We start from the raw sequence: 23153 nt of genomic DNA on the forward strand, positions 1-23153 counted from the left end.
ACGGTAAATTGGCCAGGCTTTCCTGTAGGTTAGGATCCATATCGAGGGTACGGAGCCACGCCAGGTGGCGCATAGCCACCACAAAGGCCGACACCCTCGAAGCGAGCTCAAACGCGTCATACACCGCGTGGAACAGGTAGAGCCGCAATTGAGACAAGTTGGACATGAAGTTGGTAAACCCCTCTCTATGGGAATCAGGCATGACCTCCCGATACTGAGGCAAGTCCTTCACCATGCTACGCAGATAGGATGAGAACGTAAATGCGTAATTGAGTACCCTGGTCGCCATGAGGGAATTAGAATAGAGGCGACGACCAAACTTGTCCAGAGTGCGACCCTCCCTACCGGGCGGGACCGCCGCCGAGACTCTGGAGGGCTGCGTTTTTTTAAGCGCCGACTCCACGAGCAACGACTGGTGTGAGAGTTGCGGTTTATCGAACCCCTTAGATGGAATGGTCCGGTACTTGGACTCCATCTTAGACGGCACCGCAGTGACTGTAAGAGGGGAGTCCAAGTTTCTGAGGAAGGTTTGTTGTAATACTTTATTCAAAGAAAGACGAGGAGTTTCCCTCGGGGGAGTGGGAAGGTCCTGTTCCTCGAGGAACTCCTTAGTATATTGAGACCCTGCCATTAAGTCGAGACCCAAAGCTCGTGCCATATCGTGCACGAACCTGGAGAAGGAGGACGTCCTGGCGGGCGGCGAGGGAGTTCGTGACCTCCCCGCCGAACAGAAGGGGGAAGCCTCGTGGGAATACCGCGGTTCCCTGCCAGACCCTGATCCCCAAGAGGCCACATCTAGCGACCTCGAAGGGGTCGTGGAGCGCCTACGCCCCGAAGAGTCCTTGGGGAAGCCCCCAGGGTCCGAGGCACCAAGGCACGTCCCATCCGTCTCGGCGAGGAGTCTCTCGAACCCCCTCTCGCGGGGGACCGAAACAGTCGAGGGTTGTCGAGGCGGAGCTCCGAGACCCGCAACGACTCGCCCCCGAGCGGCGAAGAGCGACCACGTCGTTGAGGAGAACCCCGAGCACGTTTGGGCTTCCTCAGACGACGCCTCGCCCGAGGCCGGCCCGAGGGCGAGGAGCCCCGTGAGGACCTCGAGGAAGAGGACGACGATATTCTCCTCACCCGGCGCACCTTGTCCCGAGGTCTAACGCTCCTCTCAGGTTGGGTCCCCGAGGTCGAAGCCGAGGGCAAGGTCGGAGTCGAGGTCGGGGCCGTCCCAGCACCTGAAGTCGAGGGTACCGAGACTGGGACCGTCGAGGCCGGTGCAGTCGAGGCCGAAGCCTGCTGCAACTGCTCGATGGCTCCGGACAGCTCCGAGGTAATCAAGGCTCGGAGCAAGTCTTGGAAAGCCGGGATCCCCATCATGGCCGGTAGATCCGAGGCCGGGGGGTGCTCCCTGGAGGGCGACCTCGGTCTCGAGTATTCCCTCGGGGCACTAGGTTTGGCTACCTTGGCCTGGGCCGAGGACGACCCACCCGCTGTCGAGGAGCCCGAGGATGGCTTCTTCATCGATCCTGGGGCTGAGGACGGAAGCGGGGACTTACCCGAGGCAGGCTTGGTCGGAGCAGCAGGCTTCGATGAAATCGAGGGACACGGCAAGGTCGAGGATCCCGAGGCCGAGGTCAAGGCCGGGGCCTAAGCAGACGTCGAGGCCTTCCCCGCCGCGGAGTCGACCGCGAAAAGCTCCGCCATCCTGGCACGGCATCGGCAGAGCGCTCTGGCCTGGAAAGTCGAGCACCTGTCACAAGAGTCTGTCGGATGCTCGGGCCCTAAACAGAGCAAGCACCACCGGTGAGGATCGGTAATAGAGAGCAACCGATCACACCGGGTGCACTTCTTAAAACCCGTCAAGGGACGGGACATGAAAGCCGAAAAGGCCCGAACCAAGAATGGCCTGCGGCCACGGGAGCCCCCGGAGCCGAACGGATCGTAGAAAAACTTGTTTTGTTTTTACAAAAACCGACTGAAAAACGATGGAAAAACAATAACCAAGCACAGCGGCCGAGCGATAACACCCAGACGCGGCGACAGAAGGCAATGCTATAAGAACTCAAATTCGACAGGGCTTCTGGCTCCGCGGAAAAAACTGAACTGAGGACCACGAGGTGGGGATGCGCCCTCTAGTGGGCAAGAAGGCATGCACATAGGTGCAGTGTAGCAAACTTGAAACTTCAATCAAGTTTGCTTGAAAAGCTGTCCGCGCTGGGGCTCCGTAGATGACTTCACCCACATGTGAGAATATCATGCCTGCTTGTCCTGGGATAACTTCTGAGTTTCTTCAAGCAAGACATGCTTGCAAGATGTCCGTATCGGGGCTCTGTTGGATGACATCACCCACTAGTGAGAATACCTGCCTGCTTGTCCTGGGATAATAGAACTCATGGGGTCAGGATGGGAAAATGAGCTCCCATGGGGAAAAATTTGTCCCCGTTTCATTCTCTAATACTAATGACAATTTGGTATTTAGACTAGTTTTCATAAAAGCCAAGATTACAAAATGCTTACTTACACACCTTGTCAAAAACTCGGAATGCTTCACGAATTTCTTCTTCGCTGTCTGTATCTTTCATTTTTCTAGCCATCATTGTCAAGAATTCAGGAAAGTCAATGGTGCCATTCCCTGAAGGGTAAAACATTTTGTTTTTAAAATCTGGATAAGTAGATTTGCTAGGCATTTTCAAACCAAACCAATCATGTTTCATATGCAATGGAAAAGGTAAGGCTTAACGCAGACTGAATTTTGAGAAGTCACCCCAAGTACTTATTTTAGAGCTTCCCAATCGCCATGTGCTGGAATCACTGCTACTGTTCCAATTATCTTCCAGTAGTAACACTAAGACCAGTGTGTCTTGGGCATTCTCTACTTATGATATGCAGTGAAGAAATGCCAACAGGCTAACTGCTTTGCTGAAATTATTATGCAGTTTCAAGATAACACTAAATTTGGAGTTGCAGAGATAGGGAGCTTCAGGTTAAAACATTACTACAAAAAGACAGGCACAGTCTCCTGTGGCAGATTAAGATGCAACTAGTTTCTGGACATTTGGGTTAAGATGTTTTCATGTGAACTACATTTTACCAGCAACACAGAACAGACTCCACAGCTCTCAAAGCTGGAGGGCTGACCAACCAGGGGGCTAGGTCGCCAGATGAGGCACCTCTACAAAAATGTGGGGAGGTGGAGGAAGGACCCAGCATGAGACCCACTGAATTTAACATCCCCCGAGGTTGGACAGATCTCCAAACAGGACCTGTCCAAGCTCTATCCAGCACAAAAGGGGAACCCAAGAGTCCAAAACAAAATTCCAACAGTACTAAGAGGGGAGCCGAATTAATGGAGACTGAGGAAGACTGGATTGCAAGAGGGGAAGCTATCCTGATCTACAGGTTTGTTCTCAGTCTCCACCTGCTGGTAGCAGTGAGGTATACAACCCATTCGTAAGGACTATACAAGTCTACCAGGCGATACAGAAAAACCATGTTTCTTGATCCTAGTGGGAGATAAACAGTAAAACCTTGGATTGCAAGTAACTTGGTATGCAAGTGTTTTGCAAGATAAGCAAAACATTTTATTAAATTTTAACTTGATAAACAAGCAAGGCCTTGCAATACAAGTACATACAGAATACATACATCACATCTAAGCCAATGGTTCTTTTCTCTCTCCGACACTGCAAGAGTGTAGTGACTGTTCTAAACAATCAAAATCTTGCAATACAAGTACCGTATTTTCCCATGTATAGACCGTGGCCTATATATGGGTTTTACAAATCTGTGCAATGGGTGTAACTTGCTTAAATGGGGTGGCTTATCTAAAGACATTAAAACTCACTGTTAGATAAGCTGCCCCATTAGAGGAGTACTGTAACTGAACTTCCCCCTTAAATACCTGAGCAAACTGTAAACGCTGGTGGAAGGTGTGGACCCAAATTCATCACTTGGAGTCAGGTTGGTGCTGGCTGTGGAGCTTAGGCCCAGGCCCCTCTGCGTGCACCGAAGACATCTCCACTGGTAGGTCCCTCCGCGTGCGTCGAAACATCTCCACTGGCAGGCACTGCCTCCTCCAATCGCGCTGTGCAGGGCAGGAGCGATGTTTGTCATCTCAAGCCTCTCCCCGCACTGCTTCCTGAATGGATGCTGTCAAGAAATCTGACGGCAGCCAATCAGGAAGCAGTGCAGGGCTGAAGCTCGAGATCGCAAACATCGCTCCTGCCCTGCACAGTGTGATTGGAGGAGGCAGCCATCCAGGAGGTATTTACCGGCAAGGAGGGAAGTATTTAAGGGGGGGAGGGGATGATGTATAGGCCACCCCACTGTATAGGCCGATAAGCTGCGGCTAGTAACATGGAGCAACTTATCTAAGAGTTTTTAAACCTACATCAGCATTTCCTGCGGCCTATACAAAGGGGTGACCTATACATTGGGAAATACGGTACATACATCAATCACATCACCACAACTGAGCCAATGGTTCTTCTCTCTCCGACGCTGTGGGAGTGTAAAGTAACTTGGTATGCAAGTGTTTTTGCAAAATAAGCTAAATATTTTATGAAATTTCAACTTGATAAACAAGCAAGGTCTTATAATACAAGTATATACAAAATACACACATCACATCTGAGCTTATGGTTCTTCTCTCTAATACTGCAGGAGTGTAGTGACTGTTCTAAACAAGCAAAGCCTTGCAATACAAGTACATATAGTATTTTGTATTGATGTTTAGGGATGCTGTAGAAGAATTTCCCAACAATGTGTTGGGCCCTTTCTGCTTCTGGTCTCATTAAGGTCCCAATTCTCTCCCCTCCAACCCCTAGGAATCGTCTCCATTGCTATTAAATCCCCTTCACCCACTGACACTACATAACTTGTGTTCTTCCCTCAGCAGAGACTTGCTATCTGAGCTTATAAATTTAACCTCAATACATGCAACACCACAGCTTACTCAATCTCCCTTTAGTCGGTACTATGTCTCAGCAAGCCCCCAAATCCCTCCCTCCCTTCTCCAAAAGCGCATATTTTTTAAGATATTCCACCAGGCCGAGATCTCTTTTCCCACTGGTTTACTGCAACACATCTTAATTCCCTTATTGCCTCATGGTACCTCTAGTGCAGAGGTCTCAAACTCAAACCCTTTGCAGGGCCACAATTTGGATTTGTAGGTACTTGGAGGTCCGCAGAAAAAATAGTTAATGTCTTAAAGAAAAGACAATTTTGCATGAGGTAAAACTCTTTATAGTTTATAAATCTTTCTTTTTGGCTAAATCTTAATAATATTGTAATTTATAGCTAAAGAGACTGATCAAGAAACTTTTATTTTACTTTTGTGGCCCCCCAAGCCGCAAGTTTGAGACCACTACTCTAGTGTGTACCACCTCACCTTCTGCAGCACTCCCCAGCCTGTCTTCAATCTCTTCCTAGTACTTAAGCAGAAGTGGAATGAGAACAACTACTGCTGGTTCTAAACTTAAAAATGAAATCACAAAACTCCACAAACTTTGTTCAGATGAGGGATTATGTCAAGGAATTGTCTTGATGAGAACATCTGTAAGTAGGAAATCAGGGTTTTTTTTCCCCCCACTGAAAGAAGCTATTGAGGGCAAACAAACCATTTTGTAAGGAAAAAAGAAAAGAAGGCCACTGGTTCTCAAAAGCAGTAGCTTAGAGAAGGTAAGGAAAAATTGATTAACTTTTCATAAAAGTACAAAAGATCGCAGAAAGAGATGGGCAAAAATCTGGAAAGAGAGGCTGGTCAAGTAGTCAGGAAAGTAAAGATGCAAATAAGAGAAAAAAAAAAAAAAGCCCACATAGTAAAATGGGGAAGACGTGATATGAACTGCAAAAGGGGCATTGAGAGAGACAAAGGTGAAGTTGAGGAAATAAGTTGATAAGATGAGGCTGAATTGCTAACAATACAGTGGAACCTTGGTTTATGAGCATAATTCATTCCAGAAGCATACTTGTAAACCAAATTACTCGGAAAGAGGTGGGCCAGAAGGCCTTAAGCATGTGCAGATGCTCAAAGCCCAGTCCAGCAAGAGGCAGGATCTTCAGGCACTGGCACCTCCTGTGGGTTGGTGCTGCGTGCTGGTGCCAGATGGGGGTAAGTCTTCAGTGCGGGCAGGTGGGGGATGCCAGTTCGTGAGGGGGGGGGGGTAATGCCGGTTTGCAGGGCAGGGGCGGCGTTTGCAGGGTGACTCACAAATCGAGTCAACGCTCAGTTTGCGAGTCACGATTTGCGAAATGTTTTGCTTGAATTGCAAAACACTTGCAAACCGCATTATTCGCAAACCGAGGTTTGACTGTATTTCTGTTCTTTGTTCACAGCCGACGTGTCGGGAGCAGGACCAGGACTGCAGAAAAAAGCAAATAGGGATGAGGTATGGTAGACTGATTTCACTGCACAACAATTTTTTGGTTAAGTCTTGATTCCTGAAAAGTTTTTGGTGATTATGACAGGTACCAACTTGGTATGCTCAAATATGGTTTTGGTTTTACTGCATCACGTAAGAACTATGAGAAATAGACATTTTTATGTTTACTGACAATAAAATATATAGTCAAGTTTACGTTTCGCACAAGCGACTAAATGAAACAGAATTAAAAGTGTTTTGCTCCCGAGTTTCTTTTATATTCAGTGTCTGGTGCATCACGTTGTAGCATCCAACAATAGTCGGCAAGCATTGACGGATTCCAATTGCCCTGGTATCGTTTCTCCATCGTAGCTATGTCTTGATGAAACCTTTCACCGTGCTCGTCACTCACAGCACCGAGATTTGCGGGGAAGAAGTCCAAGTGTGAATGGAGGAAATGAATCTTGAGTGACATATTGCACTTCATTCTCTTGTATGCTTTGAGAAGTTTGTCTACCAGCTGAATGTAGTTTGGGGCTCTGTAATTGCCCAGAAAATTGTCAACAACGTCTTTCAAGGCTTTCCAGCCAATTTTTTCCGGCCCAACTAACAGATCTTCAAATCGCTTGTCACTCATAACATGTCTGATCTGGGGGCCAACAAAAATACCCTCTTTGATCTTGGCATCAGTTATTCTTGGGAACATCTGTCTTAAATAACGAAAACCTTCCCCTTCCTTGTTCATTGCTTTCACAAAATTCTTCATGAGTCCCAGTTTAATGTGAAGAGGAGGCAAAAATATCTTTGTCGGGTCAACAAGCGATTCATGTGCTACATTTTTCTGTCCTGGAACTAACTTTTTACGGAGTGGCCAGTTCTTTCTAGAATAGTGCGACTCTCTGTCTCGGCTGTCCCATTCGCAGATGAAACAGCAGTACTTTGTATAGCCAAGCTGCAGTCCTAGTAACAGAGCAACGACTTTGAGGTCTCCACAGATATTCCAGTTATACCTGGTATACTGGACATACTTTAGTAACATTTCCATATTCTCATATGTTTCTTTCATATGTGCTGCATAGCCAACAGGTACTGAAGGATAAACGTTGCCATTGTGCAACAGAACAGCTTTCATGCTTAACATTGACGAATCAATGAAAAGACGCCACTCTTCCGGGTTGTGATCACAACCAAAGACCGAGAACAATCCTTCAATGTCACAACAGAAACAGAGACTGTCGACTTGTGCAAAAAATTTGGTTATATCATGATGCCGGTCTCGAAACACAGAAATTTTCGTACCTGGTGATAGCAAACACCATTCCTGCAGTCTCGAACCTAGCAGCTCAGCTTTTGCTTTTGACAGACCCAAATCTCTGACCAAATCGTTCAATTCGGACTGTGTTATCAGATGTGGATCGCCTGATGAGGATGGTTCAAAATCCGGGTCAATGTCACTGTTAGAACCCTGCACTGCAGTTTCTTCATCTGGTTCGTCTAAGGTCCAATCCTCTGGTGGTTTCGGAACTGGAAGACTGTCATCATGTGGCATGGGTCTCATTGCTGAAGGCAGATTAGGATATTCAATTGACTTCTTGTTTTTGGCAGAGAAACCAGACACATTAGTCAAACAGAAATAACAGTCCGTCACATGGTCTTTCTGTTCTCGCCATATCATCGGAACAGCAAATGGCATCGTCTTTCGAGTACCTCTGAGCCAGGCTCTCAGACTAACAGCACATGTCGCACAGCAAATGTGAGGCGCCCATTGCTTGTCTTGATCACCTATTTTGCAGCCAAAATACAGATGATAGGCTTTCTTTACAAGGGCAGTCATCGAACGTCTCTGAGGCGTAAGTGTATATTCCCCACAGATATAGCAGAATGTGTCGCGGCTGTTACGACACCGACGAGACATATTGCCCGACACCAAAACGTCTATAGCATCAAGCTTACTTACTGTTATATTGCTACAGCTACTATACTACTATACTTTACTATACTGATACTATATACACACACGGACTATCTATATTAACCAAATGAGCAGGATCGGTGTATGGAAGCCACCATTATAGCATGGTGAGACAGCGCAAGCTCGTTCAGACCTGCCCAGACATGCCCAGGATGTCATCTTCCATAAAACAGCTTCCAACCTGGCTAGATTTTATGCATGGACATACCCAGGCGGCACAAACCGTTGTTGATAAGACACTTATGGGAGAAAAAATTGTTTGCATCCAAATATAAGAAAAAATCACGACAAAATTGAAGATTTCTCTGAAATGGTACGTGATGGGTAATTTTTGATGTAATATTCATGATCAGCACCCAAAATTCTATAAGAAACACCCAGCAGTGTTCAGGAAGCAAAAACTTTGTTGTGCAGTGTTTTCAGAGAGGATTGGTCTTTGTGAGGAGCTTGCTAAATTAAAGGTGGCTAAAGCGATGGGACTGGATGGTGTATATACCAAGGGAACTTTAGAGAAGCATTGAAAAGGTTAGCCAATGGAGCCAACTTCTCCTGAGTCGGGAGTAGTACCGGAGGATTGGAGAAGGGTGGATGTGGTCCCTCACCACAAAAGTGGAAAGAAAGTAGGGAACCACAGGCCAAACAAAGTCTGACTTCTGTGGCAAGTAAGTTAATGGGAATGCAATAGTGCAGTTTCTGTTTTAAATTCTTTATTCATTTTTGCACATTACAACAAGTGTAGCAGATAAACTCATATGAACTTATAAATACACACTTGATTAATTCTCATATAACACTAAGTATAACATTTCATTACAAATTAATATTCTATAATATTTTGAATATTATGTAATAAACCTAATATTTAAACTATTCTTATTAAATAGAAAATCCTCCCCTCCCATCCCAACATTACATAAAAGTACCATTATAATGAAACAATTGATATAATCATATATTATGAAAAAATAAAAATAACCCCCCCCCCCCAATATTTCCCCTCTAATCAAATATCTTATCTTGGGAAAAGTTTATCATTCATTACAAAAATCTGTTAATGGTCCCCATATCTTCTGAAATTTACCAAAATATCCTTTAGTGCAGTTTCTGGAATACGAGAGGCAACATGGATTCACTAGAGGCAGGTCTTGTCACACAAATCTGATCAATTTTTTTTGCTGGATGACCAGAGAATTGGATAGAGGGAGTGCTAGATGTGATGTATTTAGGTGTTAGCAAAGCCTTTTGAAAGTGTTCCACACAGGTGTTTAATAAGTAAACCGAGTGCCCTCATTATGGGCCCAAAGTGACAAGACAGATCAGGAACTGGTTGAGTGGAAAGCAACAGATGTTAGTGGCTAGGTGAGATTGCTCTGAGAAAAGGGATGTTGCCCAGTGTTCTCCCCAGGGCCTTACAGCCGGGCACTGCGCCCAGCTGATTTAGATGACCACCCAGCTAATCCTGCTACCGATGCTCCTTCCCGGGCTAACTCGCCGCCGAAAATTTTGTTTGACGCCTGCCTTTTTTTTTTTTTTTTGCCAGCATGCTTTTACTTGCTTCGGGCCTGCCTTTGCGGAAACAGAAAGTGGGCAGGATCCGGCAACAAGGAAGGCCCGAAGCAAGTAAAAGCAGCAAGTGTAGTGGTATACCATTTGAGAAAAACAAATGCAAGGACATCGGACCTGATTCTGCTTGCTCTTGTAAAGCTCCGATCCAAGCAACCTTGGTGCTTATTGTGGTCAGCCAGGAAGAATGAAATCAAAAAAGTTCAAGTTTAGTCAACCTGTGATTTGAACTTTATAGGCTTTTTTTTTTTCATCCTTTAACTGGCAGGCAGAAGGATGCTCCATTTATTAATCTTGCAAAGTCTGATACAGGAAAAGCTAGAAGTGCATCAGGATTTAAGGAGCTTGGGGTGTGCAAATCAATTTAATGCAGAAATTACAGTAAAACCAAATCACTTTTCTATTTCACTGCAGCTCTATGAGGTTCTTTTGCACTTAGCTATAGTCAAATGATGGATAGGAATATGTTTATTTCATTTAAGCTAAGGGAAAACAATATTTTTTCTGAGTATCCTTTAAATAATGGTTCACAAATTAATTCAGCCTGTTTTAAGGCTGGGTTTTGTTTTTCACATTATTGCTTCTGTTTTTATAATCCTAAAAAAAATAAGGGGCAATTCTCCAAGTGGGTTCTTCCTCGTAGGCACCCTGAGACTGTACAGGAAACGCCTATTCTATAGCAGCGAATGGGCTCCCAGGTTCCATTACAGAATGGTAGCATATAGCCTTAGATTCAGGCACCTTACAGTTAAAGCAGCCATAAAGGTGATGTAACTAAGCATGTCCACTTGTGGGAGAAATGATTTTATTTTCAGTTTAGTGATCAAAATGTGTCTGTTTTGAGAATTTATATCTGCTGTCTATATTTTGCACTATGGCCCCCTTTTAGCGGTTTTTAGCACAGGGAGCCTATGAGCCTAAGCAGCAACGAGACCAGCCACAACCACCGAGAGCACACAGACCCGATCCTACCAAGAGTGTGAACTCTTCCCCCCATGCAATCCGCTAAGAAGATCGACTGTCGGCTCTGGGCGGCTTTCCCGCAGAGGAGAGAATCCTGCATTCACAGTGGGCCTCATCTGGGGCAGCCTCCTTGGAGCGGCTGGGGCACGGGCAGTGTGTCTGGGAGGGAATGCATGGATGGGAGAACATCGCAGGGGAGGAGACATAGGCATCCTGGGACTGTCTGCCAAGTCTCTTCCCTGAAGAAGCCCTTTCTGGAAACGTCAATCGCTCCTCCTAAACTTACTTGCTCCACTTCATCACTGACGCTGAAACCGTGGATTGAAGACAAAGTTTTATTTTATTTTTCTTTCCAGCTTATGATTTATCTTTAATCTTATCTATTGTTTTGCCTTTTGTCTTTGTTTTGTTCTATTTCTATCATTTAAATTTCTCCAGAATTCTACTGTTCAACGGCTCCCCCTTCTGCTTCTATTCCTTTCTCTCCTCTCTTCTACCTTCCAAAGTATTTAGATCAATGCTGTCTTGTTAAAATGTTTATTTTATTTTTATTTTTCCTCTAACTCTACTTTTCACTTCTCTATTACCCTCCAGGTACTTTAGTTAGATTGTGAGCCTTCGGGACAGTAAGGGAATTTTTCAAGTACCTTTCTTATTTCTAATCTTAATGTATATTTTCTGTAAACCGCTTAGAACCTAACGGATGTAGCGGTATATAAGAAATAAATTACATTACAAATTACATTACATGAGCATCGAGAGCAGTGCAGGGCATTCAGCGCATCTCCCTGCGCTAAAAACCGCTATTGCGATTTAGTAAAAAGGGAGGGGTATATTTGTCTATTTTTGTATAGTTGTTCCTGAGGTGACATTGCATAGAATCATCGTCTGACCTCTTTGAAAACCTGCGGAATATAAATGATAATTAACATTTTCTCTGTGTACAGTGTGCTTTGTGGGTTTTTTTTTTTTATTTTATTGTTGGTAGATCATTTTAACTTGGTCATTTTAAAAGTAGCTTGCAAGCCCAAAAAGTGTGGGCACCCTTGCTGTAGAGCCATTTCTTGTATGACTGGATCAGCTATATTTATCTTTTTTTTTTTTTTTTTTTAGTTGTTTAAATTAGTCAGGGCCTCTGGTCTGCCTCAGCAGAGGCAACTTCTTATGTTCTTAATTCATGCAGAAATAAATGGCTAGATTGAACCTAATGACTTCATTAACGCCGTTCCCTTTTTTTAACCTCTATACCATTTGAAAGAGGGCAAAAACTTCTTAAATTTAGTAAAAAATATTCTGGCACAAGTGTCAAACCTTAAAAAAGGAAGTCATATTGAGCATTGGAAAATAATAATAATAATTAAGTAATAAAAATAGTACACTATTATCATGATCACCAAAAATCTGTTCTCCTTGTCTCTCTTGACTTGTCTGCAGCCTTCGACACCATCGACCACTCCCTCCTTATCAACCGACTTAAAGACTGTAGCATCACAGACCGGGCTCTTTCATGGTTTGTTTCATACTTTAACGAACGTTGTTTCAAAGTTCATGTAAAGAATGAAATTTCTTCCTCTATTTCACAAACCTATGGTGTTCCGCAAGGCTCCATTCTATCTCCACTCTTATTCAACATTTTTCTCTCTCCTCTTCTTACATTAGCGCACACTATCGGATTCACAATCTTTGCCTATGCAGATGACATACAACTACTTCACCCTATCAATACCTCAAACACTTTAGAAATAAACGACATCAACAATAAATTGGACGCAATAAATGACTGGCTTTACACAAATAAACTCTCCCTCAATATCGACAAATCCTGCGGTCTTCTACTCCCAATCAACAACAGTGAGACTTTATCCGGTAAAATTTTTATCAAATTCATCCCTATAAAAATGGAATCAAAAATAAAACTTCTAGGAATCATCATCGACAAAGACAAGACCTTACTTTCCATGATCACTTCAGTTCGGTAGCAAAAATTTGCTTTTTTAAACTTCGCCTTATCCGTTCCCTCATTTCAATTCTAGATACGGATTCAATTAAGATTTTAATTCACTCTCTAGTTATCTCCCACCTCAACTATTGTAACTCTCTTTTCAATGGACTCCCCCAAAAAGAACTCCGACGCTTACAAATAATTCAAAATACAGCAATAAAACTCATCTATAAAACTGGCAAATTTGACCATGTTACTCCACTTTTGAAGGAAGCACACTGGCTCCCTATTACACACCATATCACCTATAAAACCATTCTGCTCACCTTTAAAATAAGACTTTCCCACCAGCCTTTATATCTTGAGAAGCTTCTTAATCCCACAATGCCCAACACGCCTACTGAGGTCAGCAGATCAGAAACTTTTGTTAATACCTTCCATAAAAGACTTCTACACTAGGAAAATAAACCGCAGTAGTAGCTCCAACTCTGTGGAATGCTCTGCCACAGCAACTCCGATTCGATCAACTTGATAAATTCAAGATAAGCCTGAAGACTTTCTTATTTAGCGACCTTTTTTTTTTGTTCTTTTCTCTTTCTTCTCATTCTTTTCTATTTTTTTTTCTTCTTTCCTTATTCAGCAAACCGCTTTTATAAAGCGATCCCGCCCCACATGTTTTACCCTCTCCCCTCTTTCTCCCTTCTTTTAACATGTAACTCTCCCCTCCCATCTCCCTTTTTCCCTCACTTTCATGTCTATCCTGTTTATGTCCTTGGTGTGCACTTTTATTATTTTTTTAATTATTTATTTTTTAAAATTTTCATTGTAAACCGACCAGATACTTGCTGATGGTCGGTATATTAAAACTCAATAAACTTGAAACTTACACATTTAGGGCTCCTTTTACTAAGTTACAATAGTGGTTTTAGCGTGCGCTTAGTGCGCGGAGAATTGCCACATGCGCTAGATGCTAACGCCAGCATTGAGCTGGCGTTAGTTTTCCCACATAGCACAGGGGTTTGCGGGTGCTAAAAATGCTAGCGCACCTTAGTAAAAGAGGGGGTTAATTTTCCCCACCACCAAATTTCTCCATCCCGCCCAGCTACTTTTTCATGCCACCCGGCTGGAAAAAATTTCTGGGGAGAACACTGTTGCCAGTAGTGTGCCTCAAGGCTTGGTTCTTGGGAATGGTCTTATTTTTGTAAGTGATATTGAAGGATGGTGAAGGGCTGACTGGTAAAAGATTTGTCTCTCTGCAGATACCAAAAGCTGCAATAGACACCCCTGATGTGAACATGAGGAAGGACCTAGTGAAGCTTGAGGAATGGTCTGAAATTTGACAGCTAATATTTAAATGCCAAGAAATGCAAGGTCATGCATTTGGGCTGCAAAACGAGGGAAGGAGAAATTAGGTTCTTACCTGCTAATTTACTTTCTTTTAGCCTTTCCAGACCTGAATAGGTTAATCTTACAAGCGGGTTATCTCATCATGACCAGCAGGTGGAGACAAGACAAAACTTTGGAATGGTACTTAATAGGTTACTCCCTCTAATTACCTCAGTCTGCCAAATAGCCAAGCAGAAGTACTGTATATACTTCTAATATAAACTGGGATTTTTGGACCAAAAATGAGGGTCCCGGTTTATATTTGAGCCAATACACCTCCCCTTCTAAAATTTTTGCAGGCCACCGCCTCCGTGCACCCTGCCGAATTCTCACGGGAACCATTAAGGAAGCTGCTCAGCAGTGCAAAATCACACACCTGCTCGTGCTTCTCAGCGGCTTAAGACACTGTAGCCAGTTAACAGCGGGGCAGAACTTGGAAAGTTTGCTCCTGCCCGCTGCACCTCCACAGACGATCATCAGTAGAGGTATGAGCCGAGTCTAGGACAGGGAGGGCAGCAAGGTGCAGAGCCTGGGAAGTAGGGAGGGTGCAGAGTCCGATGGGTGAGGGAAGGAAGGGTGCAATGCCTGACAGGGGAGGGAGGGAAGGGTGCTGGGTGCAGTGCCTGGCAGAAAGGGAGCTGGGTGCAGAGCCTGACAGGCACGGCACTTGAATATTAAGCCGCCCAACATATTCGAGTCAACCATTTTTCCTCCTTTTGGGGGAGGGGAAATGGGGTCTCGGCTTATATTCGAGTATATACGGTATGAACTGTAAACAGAAATAAACAAGACTCCGAACAGGAATAACAACTAATACTGTATAGCTAAATACTGTTGAAAAATGCAAAGGAGAGATCCCAGCAAGAAAATGTCCCCACAGCTACGCATGCAAAACAACCACAAGATCACGACGATAGACAGGATGGGGTCCTATGCCAGTCTAGAGAGGCTAAAAGAAAGTAAATTAGCAGGTAAGAACCTAATTTCGCCTTCTTTAGCAACTCTCCAGACCAGCATAGATTGGTTCTCCAAATTCTTGCGCTCCCGCTCTTACATGGTTAACATGAGCGGCACCTCATCCTCCCCCTGGACCCCGACTTGTGGTGTCCCACAAGGCTCACCCCTCTCCCCGATCCTCTTTAACATTTACATGTCCTCCCTGAAACTACTCCAACTATCCCCCCTTGAAACTCTTTACACTTACACTGACACTAGGAAGTTCTTCTTCACAGAAAGGGTGGTTGATCGCTGGAATAGTCTTCCACTTCAGGTTATTGAGGCCAGAAGCGTGCAAGATTTTAAGGCCAAAGGGGACAAACATGTGGGATCTATCCGCAAAGACAGATAGGGAGGGTCATTGGAGTGGGCAGACTTGATGGGCCGTGGCCCTTATCTGCCGTCTATTTCTATGTTTCTATGTTTCTATATTGGGATGTATCAATAGAAGCTTCGTCAGCCTCAAACCTGAAGTCATAATGCCACTGTATAGAACCATGGTGAGACCTCATCTGGAATATTGTGTGCAATTCTGGAGGCCACATTACCGTAAAGACGTGCTTAGAGTTGAGTCGGTTTAGCGGATGGCCACTAGGATGATCTCTGGGCTCAAGGGTCTCTCGTATGAAGAAAGACTAAACAAATTGCAGCTCTACACTCTAGAGGAACGCAGGGAAAGGGGGGACATGATTGAGACATTTAAATACATCACAGGACGTGTCGAGGGGGAAGACGACATCTTCTTTCTCAAAGGACCCTCGGTCACAAGGGGACACCCGCTCAAACTCAGAGGAGGGAAATTTAATGGTGACACCAGGAAGTATTTCTTCACAGAAAGAGTAGTAGATCACTGGAACAAGCTTCCAGTGCAGGTGATCAAGGCCACCAGCGTGCTTGACTTTAAGAATAAATGGGACATCCACGTGGGATCCTTACAAGGGTCGAGATAAGGAACTAGGACATTAGCACTCAGACTTAATGGGGGGGGGTCAGTAGAGTGGGCAGACTTGATGGGCTATAGCCCTTTTCTGCCATCATCTTTCTATGATGACATCCTCGTCCTCCTTGAGACCGACTTGAACCTCACTAACCTCTCCACGAACATATCCTCATGCATAAAGAACCTCCAATCCTGGGCATTCACAATGCATATGAAACTAAACGAGTCCAAAACAAAACTCCTTTGGCTCGGCCCAAAATTAGACCATCTACCTTCCTCCATCCCATTGTCCTCCGGCCCCCCATTACAGCTCGAGTTCTCAAGCAAAGTTCTGGGTGTCACCTTCGACTCTTCTCTATCCTTCAACGAACATCTCCAATCCCTGGTGAAGAAATGCTTCTTCAGCCTTCACATGCTAAGGAAAGTCAGACCCTATTTTCACCAAAAACACTTCGCAGTCCTAGTACAATCCATCATCCTCTCCAGATTGGATTATTGCAATTCTATCTACCTCAGCCTAACCAAGAAAAGCCTCCACAGACTTCAGCGGATTCAGAACGCCGCAGCTAAGCTTGTTTTCACGAAAAGCAAATTTGATCACGTCTTACCACTCCTGTCTAAGCTCCATTGGCTCCCAGTAATCCCCAGGATCCACTTCAAATGTGCGTGTCTGGCCTACAAGATCCTACATGGCATCCTTCCTGCCGTTATCCCTCTATCTTGGAACTCCCCAACCCTTACTTCCTCCAGATCCTCCCAAATTTTTAAACTATCCTTCCCTTCCATAAAAGGTATTTCCCATGCAGGCAAACTTGGGTCATCCCTCCCCTTTAGAATCACTGAGATCTGGAATAACCTCACCTCCCCACTCCGAACCTCAAGCTCCCTTCAACTCTTCCGCAAACACCTAAAAACCTGGCTATTCTCAAAACTGTAACACTTCCCCCCTCTTAGGCATCTCACCTTCCCCCTTTACACCTAACTCTTTAATCTCTCCACTGTAGTTCCTCTCTCATCCTTCTTCCTGTAAACCGTGCTGAGCTCTGCATTCGTGGAGATGGTGCGGTATATAAACCCAAGGTTTAGTTTAGGTTAATCTTACAAGCAGGACATACCAAAGCAGTCCCCATCATGGGTTGGACCCTTGAAGGGCCGACACCAGAACATGCTCACCGAACACTGTGTCCCAATGTGCTTGAACGTCCACACAGTAGTGTCTGACAAAGGAATGCAAGGAAGACCAAACAGCAGCCTTATAAAAAGTCCACTGGCGGCACTAGCGAAGACTCAGCCCAAGAAGCATTCTGACCCGAGTGGAAAGAGAAATTGCGGAACAGGCTTTTTTGTAAAGAAGATATGCAGAAGCAATAGTCTCCTTGATCCAACGCAATGGTAGCTTTGGAAGCGCCATCCCCCATACGAGGACCCACTAAAAGGACAAAACGATCCGATTTTCTAATCTCCTGGGTCCTTTGGACATAAGAGCGAAGAACCCAAGCAACATCCAACTTGCGTAACTGATTCTGCTCTGCTGATCTGTCCCTGAGAACCCAACAGCGGGAGGACCACTGACTGACATGAAAAGGAGAAACTATCTAAGGCAGAAAGGAAGGAACAGTCTGCAAAATAACCCGCTCCCTAGAAAACTTCAGGAACAGAGACCTACAAGAGAAAGCCTGCAACTCAAAAACACATCTAGCAGAAGAAATTGACACTAAAAAGACCGCTTTAAGAATAAGGCCCTTCAATGTGCAGGCCCCCAAAGGCTCGAAAGGTGGGCACACCAGCACAGACAAGACCAGAGTAAGATCCCAAGAAGCAGCAGACAGTCTAACAGGAGGCTTGAGCAACTTGGCCGCCCACAAGAAGCGAACGGCATCAGGTATAGCAGTCAGATGCTGACCCTGTAACAATCTCCGAAAGGCTGACAAGGCCGCAAGCTGAACCAGAAGAGAAGACCAAGCTAGGCCCCTGTCCAGGCCATTAGTCAGGGAAGCACAGCACAAAGAGACCATTCCACGCGCAGCACACCACTCCTAAAATATACACCAAAACCTGCACAAAGTCTCTGGTACCCCAATAGGGTTGAGACGATTATCTGAATACCCCTTCTTACCTAGGCGTTCCTTTTCAAGAACCAAGCCATAAGACAAAAGGGACCCGAATTGAACATGGGAATGGGACCCCGAGTCAGAAGGTCGGGCAAGAGAGGCAGAGGATCTGCTACAAGATGAAATCACTAGATTCACATACCATGGATGTCTGGGCCAATCTGGGGCACAGAACTGAAAGTGCTGAACCAAGATCGCAAAGCGAAGGAAATTGCTGATGGGAGGCTCTGAATGGAACATGCAAGTAAGCCTTCAGTGTCTCCATGTGAAAAGAAGGAACCCTGAGAGCCTTGTTGACCCCTTTCAAAACTAAGCCCGATTCTTCCACGGTGCCTGACAATGCAAAGCTAGAAGAAGATCTGGCAGGGAGTGAGCAAACTCCAGGGCATAACTGTTCTGAATCACCCACTGATCAGATGCAATTTCTGCCCATTTTGGAGGGGGGGAGGGGAAAAAAAAACAAAAACCCCAAAACAAAACTCGCACAGCCGGGCACCCACCGGAATCAGAGGGGGCGGCGGCAACTAGTCATTGGGCAGGACGGGGTGCGAGGGCAGCAGCGGAGGGATTATGAGCTCAACGTGCCCCCCGAAAGGACTCCATGTGCTGAAAGAAAACAACCCCTGGAAAACCCAGAAGAGAATGGAGCAGCCCCACACCTAGGGTGGTATCTGTGGAACTCCCGCAAACTTCCCCGAGCAGTGCCAGCCCTAACAGCTGGGCGACCACAATCTTCAGGCAGGCGGAGCACGTTAGAGTCGAGTCTGAACCAACTTATCCAAAACCTCTCCAAGCAAAAAAACAAAAAAAACAAAAAAAAACACCTCCTAAAGAGAAATTTAGCAAGTTTTGTCTTGAACGCCACAACCGCTGACCAATCACGAATCCACAAGGTACGAGCAATCACCCCAAAAACCATACACTTGGCGGATGTCAACACCAAGCGCTAGAGGGTGTCTTGAGAGGAAAGAGGCTGCCATCTGAATCTTTGCCACTTCCTGATCCACAAAGGAACAGTCAAGACTCGCTGTCAAAGACACGCTCGGCCCACCAAGCCCCTCACAAATAGCTGCCTCGGCACCCAAGGCAGAGACATTAAAATTGTGCTTAAGAATGGTCTCCAATATATGCTCCCCAGAGTCCTGCAAGGCAGAACCGCCCTCTTCGGGCACAGTATGCAGTTTAGCAATAGCCGAGACCACCACTTCAAGGTAGTCCTATCCCCCTCCAAGATGGGATACAAACGAGGCCTGGAGCTCGCAAACTGAAAACAGCTGCTCTGGCATATTCTAACTGCGCCAGAATATCCCGAAACATAGGAAAAGAGCAGGATGCAGAGCAGATCCCCTAAAGAGGGTTGTCCACACACGGGTTCTCAGATGGCGCCTACTCAAAGCGCAACACCGAGGAGACCTGAATCAAACTAGGAGCTGGTTCCTCTGAATAAAAAGGCACACCATGAACACCTCCTCACTGGTAGACAGAAAAACCAAGTCCCCAATACCAGTGACCGTCCCCTCGAAAGGATCCTGGAGGTCTCCAAGGGTCCAGGTCCTCATGCATTAGCTAAAACGCGCCTGGACAAGGGAGGAGGGGGGGCGTGAAAAAGTTAAGGAGTCAAACAGCAGGGGGGCGCAGAGGGAACAACCTCCCTCTGAGACCCCCAGACACAAGCAGGACCCCCAGCCTGCCTGAATTTATGCTTTACACAAAGCAAAAGAAAATGAGGGGGGGAACCCCTCCCCCCCGGGACTCCCTGCCATAGCAGAGTACCCAGCTGAAACCTGTCCCCGTTATACCAAAACAGGGAGGTCACCTGAGGCTACATACAAGATGGAGGGGTTTCCTGACAAAAAAAAAAAACATGAAAATTGCGCCAAAAATACCCCTCCAGGACCTGTAGTGGCTGGGAAGCCTGAAGTGTCCCAGCCGCTTAAGCAGGCAAAACAGCATCAGCTGTAAGAGAAAACAGCTGAGAGGAAATCCCCACCCCTCTGGTGATAAGAGAATCCTTTTTACCCTTAGCTTCGGTGGCTGAGGAAATCCCTCCATGGGCAGCAGGGGAAGACCAGGCTTCCCTGCAAACCTCTGCTGACTTGCGAGGCACTAGCAGTGGAATGCCCTCGACTCCAGCACCCGCTGCTGACAAGACTCCTCCACCACACTGGCCCAAACAGCTGTTTTCAGGCCAGCCACGAGTGCGTCGCATCTGGAGCACAATGAGCACTTTTTCCCCTGCAAAGTACTCATTACTCCAAAATGCCTGTTAGTTGAAAAATATAATAATTTACAGCAAATTTAAAGGGAAAGCAATCCTTCAAACTGGCATTACCTCAGGATTTGTTTTTCCACAGAACAGACTCCACTTGGCTCTCCAAACAGTATGCCTTACCAACCAGGGAGTAGGGGGTAAGGCTTACTGTTGACACCTCAAAAAAAAATGTGGGGGGAGGTGGAAGAAAGGGGATGAAGGACCCAGCACACGACCCCCCCCCCCAAACAGGGCCCACTCAAGCTCAGTCCTGAACAAATTCCAACAGCCCTACAGAACGGAGTTGGGTACAGCTCACCAGCACCTGGTAGAGACCGAGGTAATTAGGGGGAGTAACCTATTAAGTACCAAACATTCCAAAGGTTTTGTCTCAGTATCCACCTGCTGGTCATGATAAGATATAACCCGCTTGTAAGATTAACCTATGCCGGTCTGGAGAGTTGCTAAAAAATGGTAGGGGGTGAACAACATTTGTGAACACACCCATACAAAAAAATAATAAAACTTGGGAGTGATAGTATCTGATTTTAAAATTTGGCCAAGCATGTTGAAATGTGAAAGCTAGGATGCTTGGGTCCACAGGGAGAGGAATAGCCTGTAGGCAAAAGGAGGCATTGATGCCTTTATACCAAGTACTCTGGCGAGACCTTATTTAGAATATTGTGTACAATTCTGGAGATTGCACTTTCAAAAAGATACGAGGGTAAATAAAAAGGCAAAATACATTTAACAGCTTTAATAGAAGTAACTGAACAATTGAACATATCACTTTTCCACATTTAAAAAATGCAATGGGGACTATCATTCAACTAGCTTATTGCATGCCTGCAGAGTTATTTACTGCTCCCGAAGCCACGTGAGCACCACTTTTACTTTATCATGCTTTGTCTTTTGCTCTCCGGTCACAATACATCCATGCCTTTTTGCCAGTGACAATCTCCAGAATACTCATCTTCATACTGTCTCAGGAACTGGGTTGCAGCCTTCACATTCTGTTGCATGTGCAGATCAGGAAGTTGTTTGGGAACCCATTGTGTGCAGACTTTCCTCTATTCCCAAGGATAGAGGAAATGCAAATGCAGATCCATAGCCGATATCCAAATTTACAGCCAACTAAGACACAATTATCTGTCAGTCTCCTCTAATCAAGGCATCTGCCCAATCAATATGCTCTTGTTGTGGTCTATATCATAAAAATGTATGGGGACAAAGATCAATAAGTATACTATGGAGGAAAGGCAGGAGAGGGGAGATCCGATGGAGATTGTTTTAAATACCTATGAGGCAAGTCTTTCAATTGAAAGGAAGCTCTGGAATGAGAGGGCATATGATGAAGTTATGAGGCGTCAGGCTCAGGAGCAATCTAAGGAAATACAGAAAGGATGGTAAACATGTGGCATAGTCTCCCATAAAGTGGTGAAAAGGAAAAATTATGTTCTTACCTGTTAATTTTCTTTCCCTTAGACGCAGCAGATGAATTCAGAGACCAATGGGGATAGCACACATCTACCAGCAGGCGGAGATAGAGAAACTGATTAACAGGTGGTCCTACTGGTTGGCACTCCTCCTGTATCTCCAGTATAGCTCCTTGCCCAAGCATCCGTAACCATCAATAGGCATAGCATGTAAAAAACTTCTTTCCCATAACAAAATCACAAAAGGCAATAATACAGAATACAACCCTCAATAATAGCAAACTTCGAAAGTTGCAAAAGAAAAAACAGACAGACAATATCCAGAAAGGATGGGGCTCTGGATTCATCTGCTGCGTCTAAGGGAAAGAAAATTAACAGGTAAGAACATAATTTTTCCTTCCCTAGCAACAGCAGCAGATGAATCCAGAGACCAATGGGATGTAGCAAAGCAATCCTCAATCTGGGTGGGAAGCAAACGCCGCCTCTGCAACAACCGAAGCACTAAACGCATCTACCGCATGCGCCCCCACATCCAACCAGTAATGCTGAGAGAAAGCACTCTCAGAAGACCCAAGTAGCCGCGAGACAAAACTCTTCCAAGGAAAAAACCTCTGGACCAAGTCCAAGAAGTAGCCAGCGCTCCGGTGGAATGGTCATGAAGTTCTTTCGCCAACCGCTTCCCTGCCATCAAGTAAGCGTAAAGAATGTCCTCCTGGACCCATCGAGCGATGGAGGCTTTGGACGCTGCCATATGTTTGAGGCGTCCCTTGAAGACTACAAAAAGGTGATCTAAACAACTAAGTCAATAGAAACCTTGCTCGCGGAGAACGCTATGCACTTTAAAAAAATGCAGTGACTAAAAGCACGGCTCCCCATTTCTCCTCCCAGGAAGAAGGAAGGAAAAGTGAGCGTGTCATAAAAGAAAGGATGACACCTCAGAAAGAATTGTGGTACTGTCCGAACTGATACCCCAGATTTTGGAAATCAGAAATAGGAATCCCCGCTGAACAAGGCCTGCAACTCGGAAAACTGCAGAGTCGAAGCCATGGCCACAAGAAACCCCGTGTTCAACGGCACAAGGAGGAAATGAAGCCTTCGGCAAACTGCGAAGAAGTACCTGAAGATTGTACTCCGGACAAGGCTTTCTAAGAGGTGTATGAATATACCTTACTCCGTGTAGGAACTGAACTACATGAAGCTGAGAAGGAAGCGAAGAGCAATATACCTAGCCCTTGTAATA

The 23153-nt window shown here is 45.4% G+C and overlaps 1 protein-coding gene across 1 annotated transcript in view; it reads right to left on the reverse strand.

The window, feature by feature from the left end:
• The window catches only part of CALM1 (calmodulin 1), a 75713-nt gene that overhangs the window by 16652 nt on the left and 35908 nt on the right, over nucleotides 1-23153 (reverse strand). The window contains exon 4 of the mRNA XM_033952552.1: nucleotides 2517-2623. Coding sequence (XP_033808443.1) covers nucleotides 2517-2623 — 107 coding nt within the window. The remainder of the gene's footprint in view (nucleotides 1-2516; nucleotides 2624-23153) is intronic.

Source organism: Geotrypetes seraphini, chromosome 7, assembly GCF_902459505.1.
Source record: "Geotrypetes seraphini chromosome 7, aGeoSer1.1, whole genome shotgun sequence".
Lineage (NCBI taxonomy): Eukaryota > Metazoa > Chordata > Amphibia > Gymnophiona > Dermophiidae > Geotrypetes > Geotrypetes seraphini.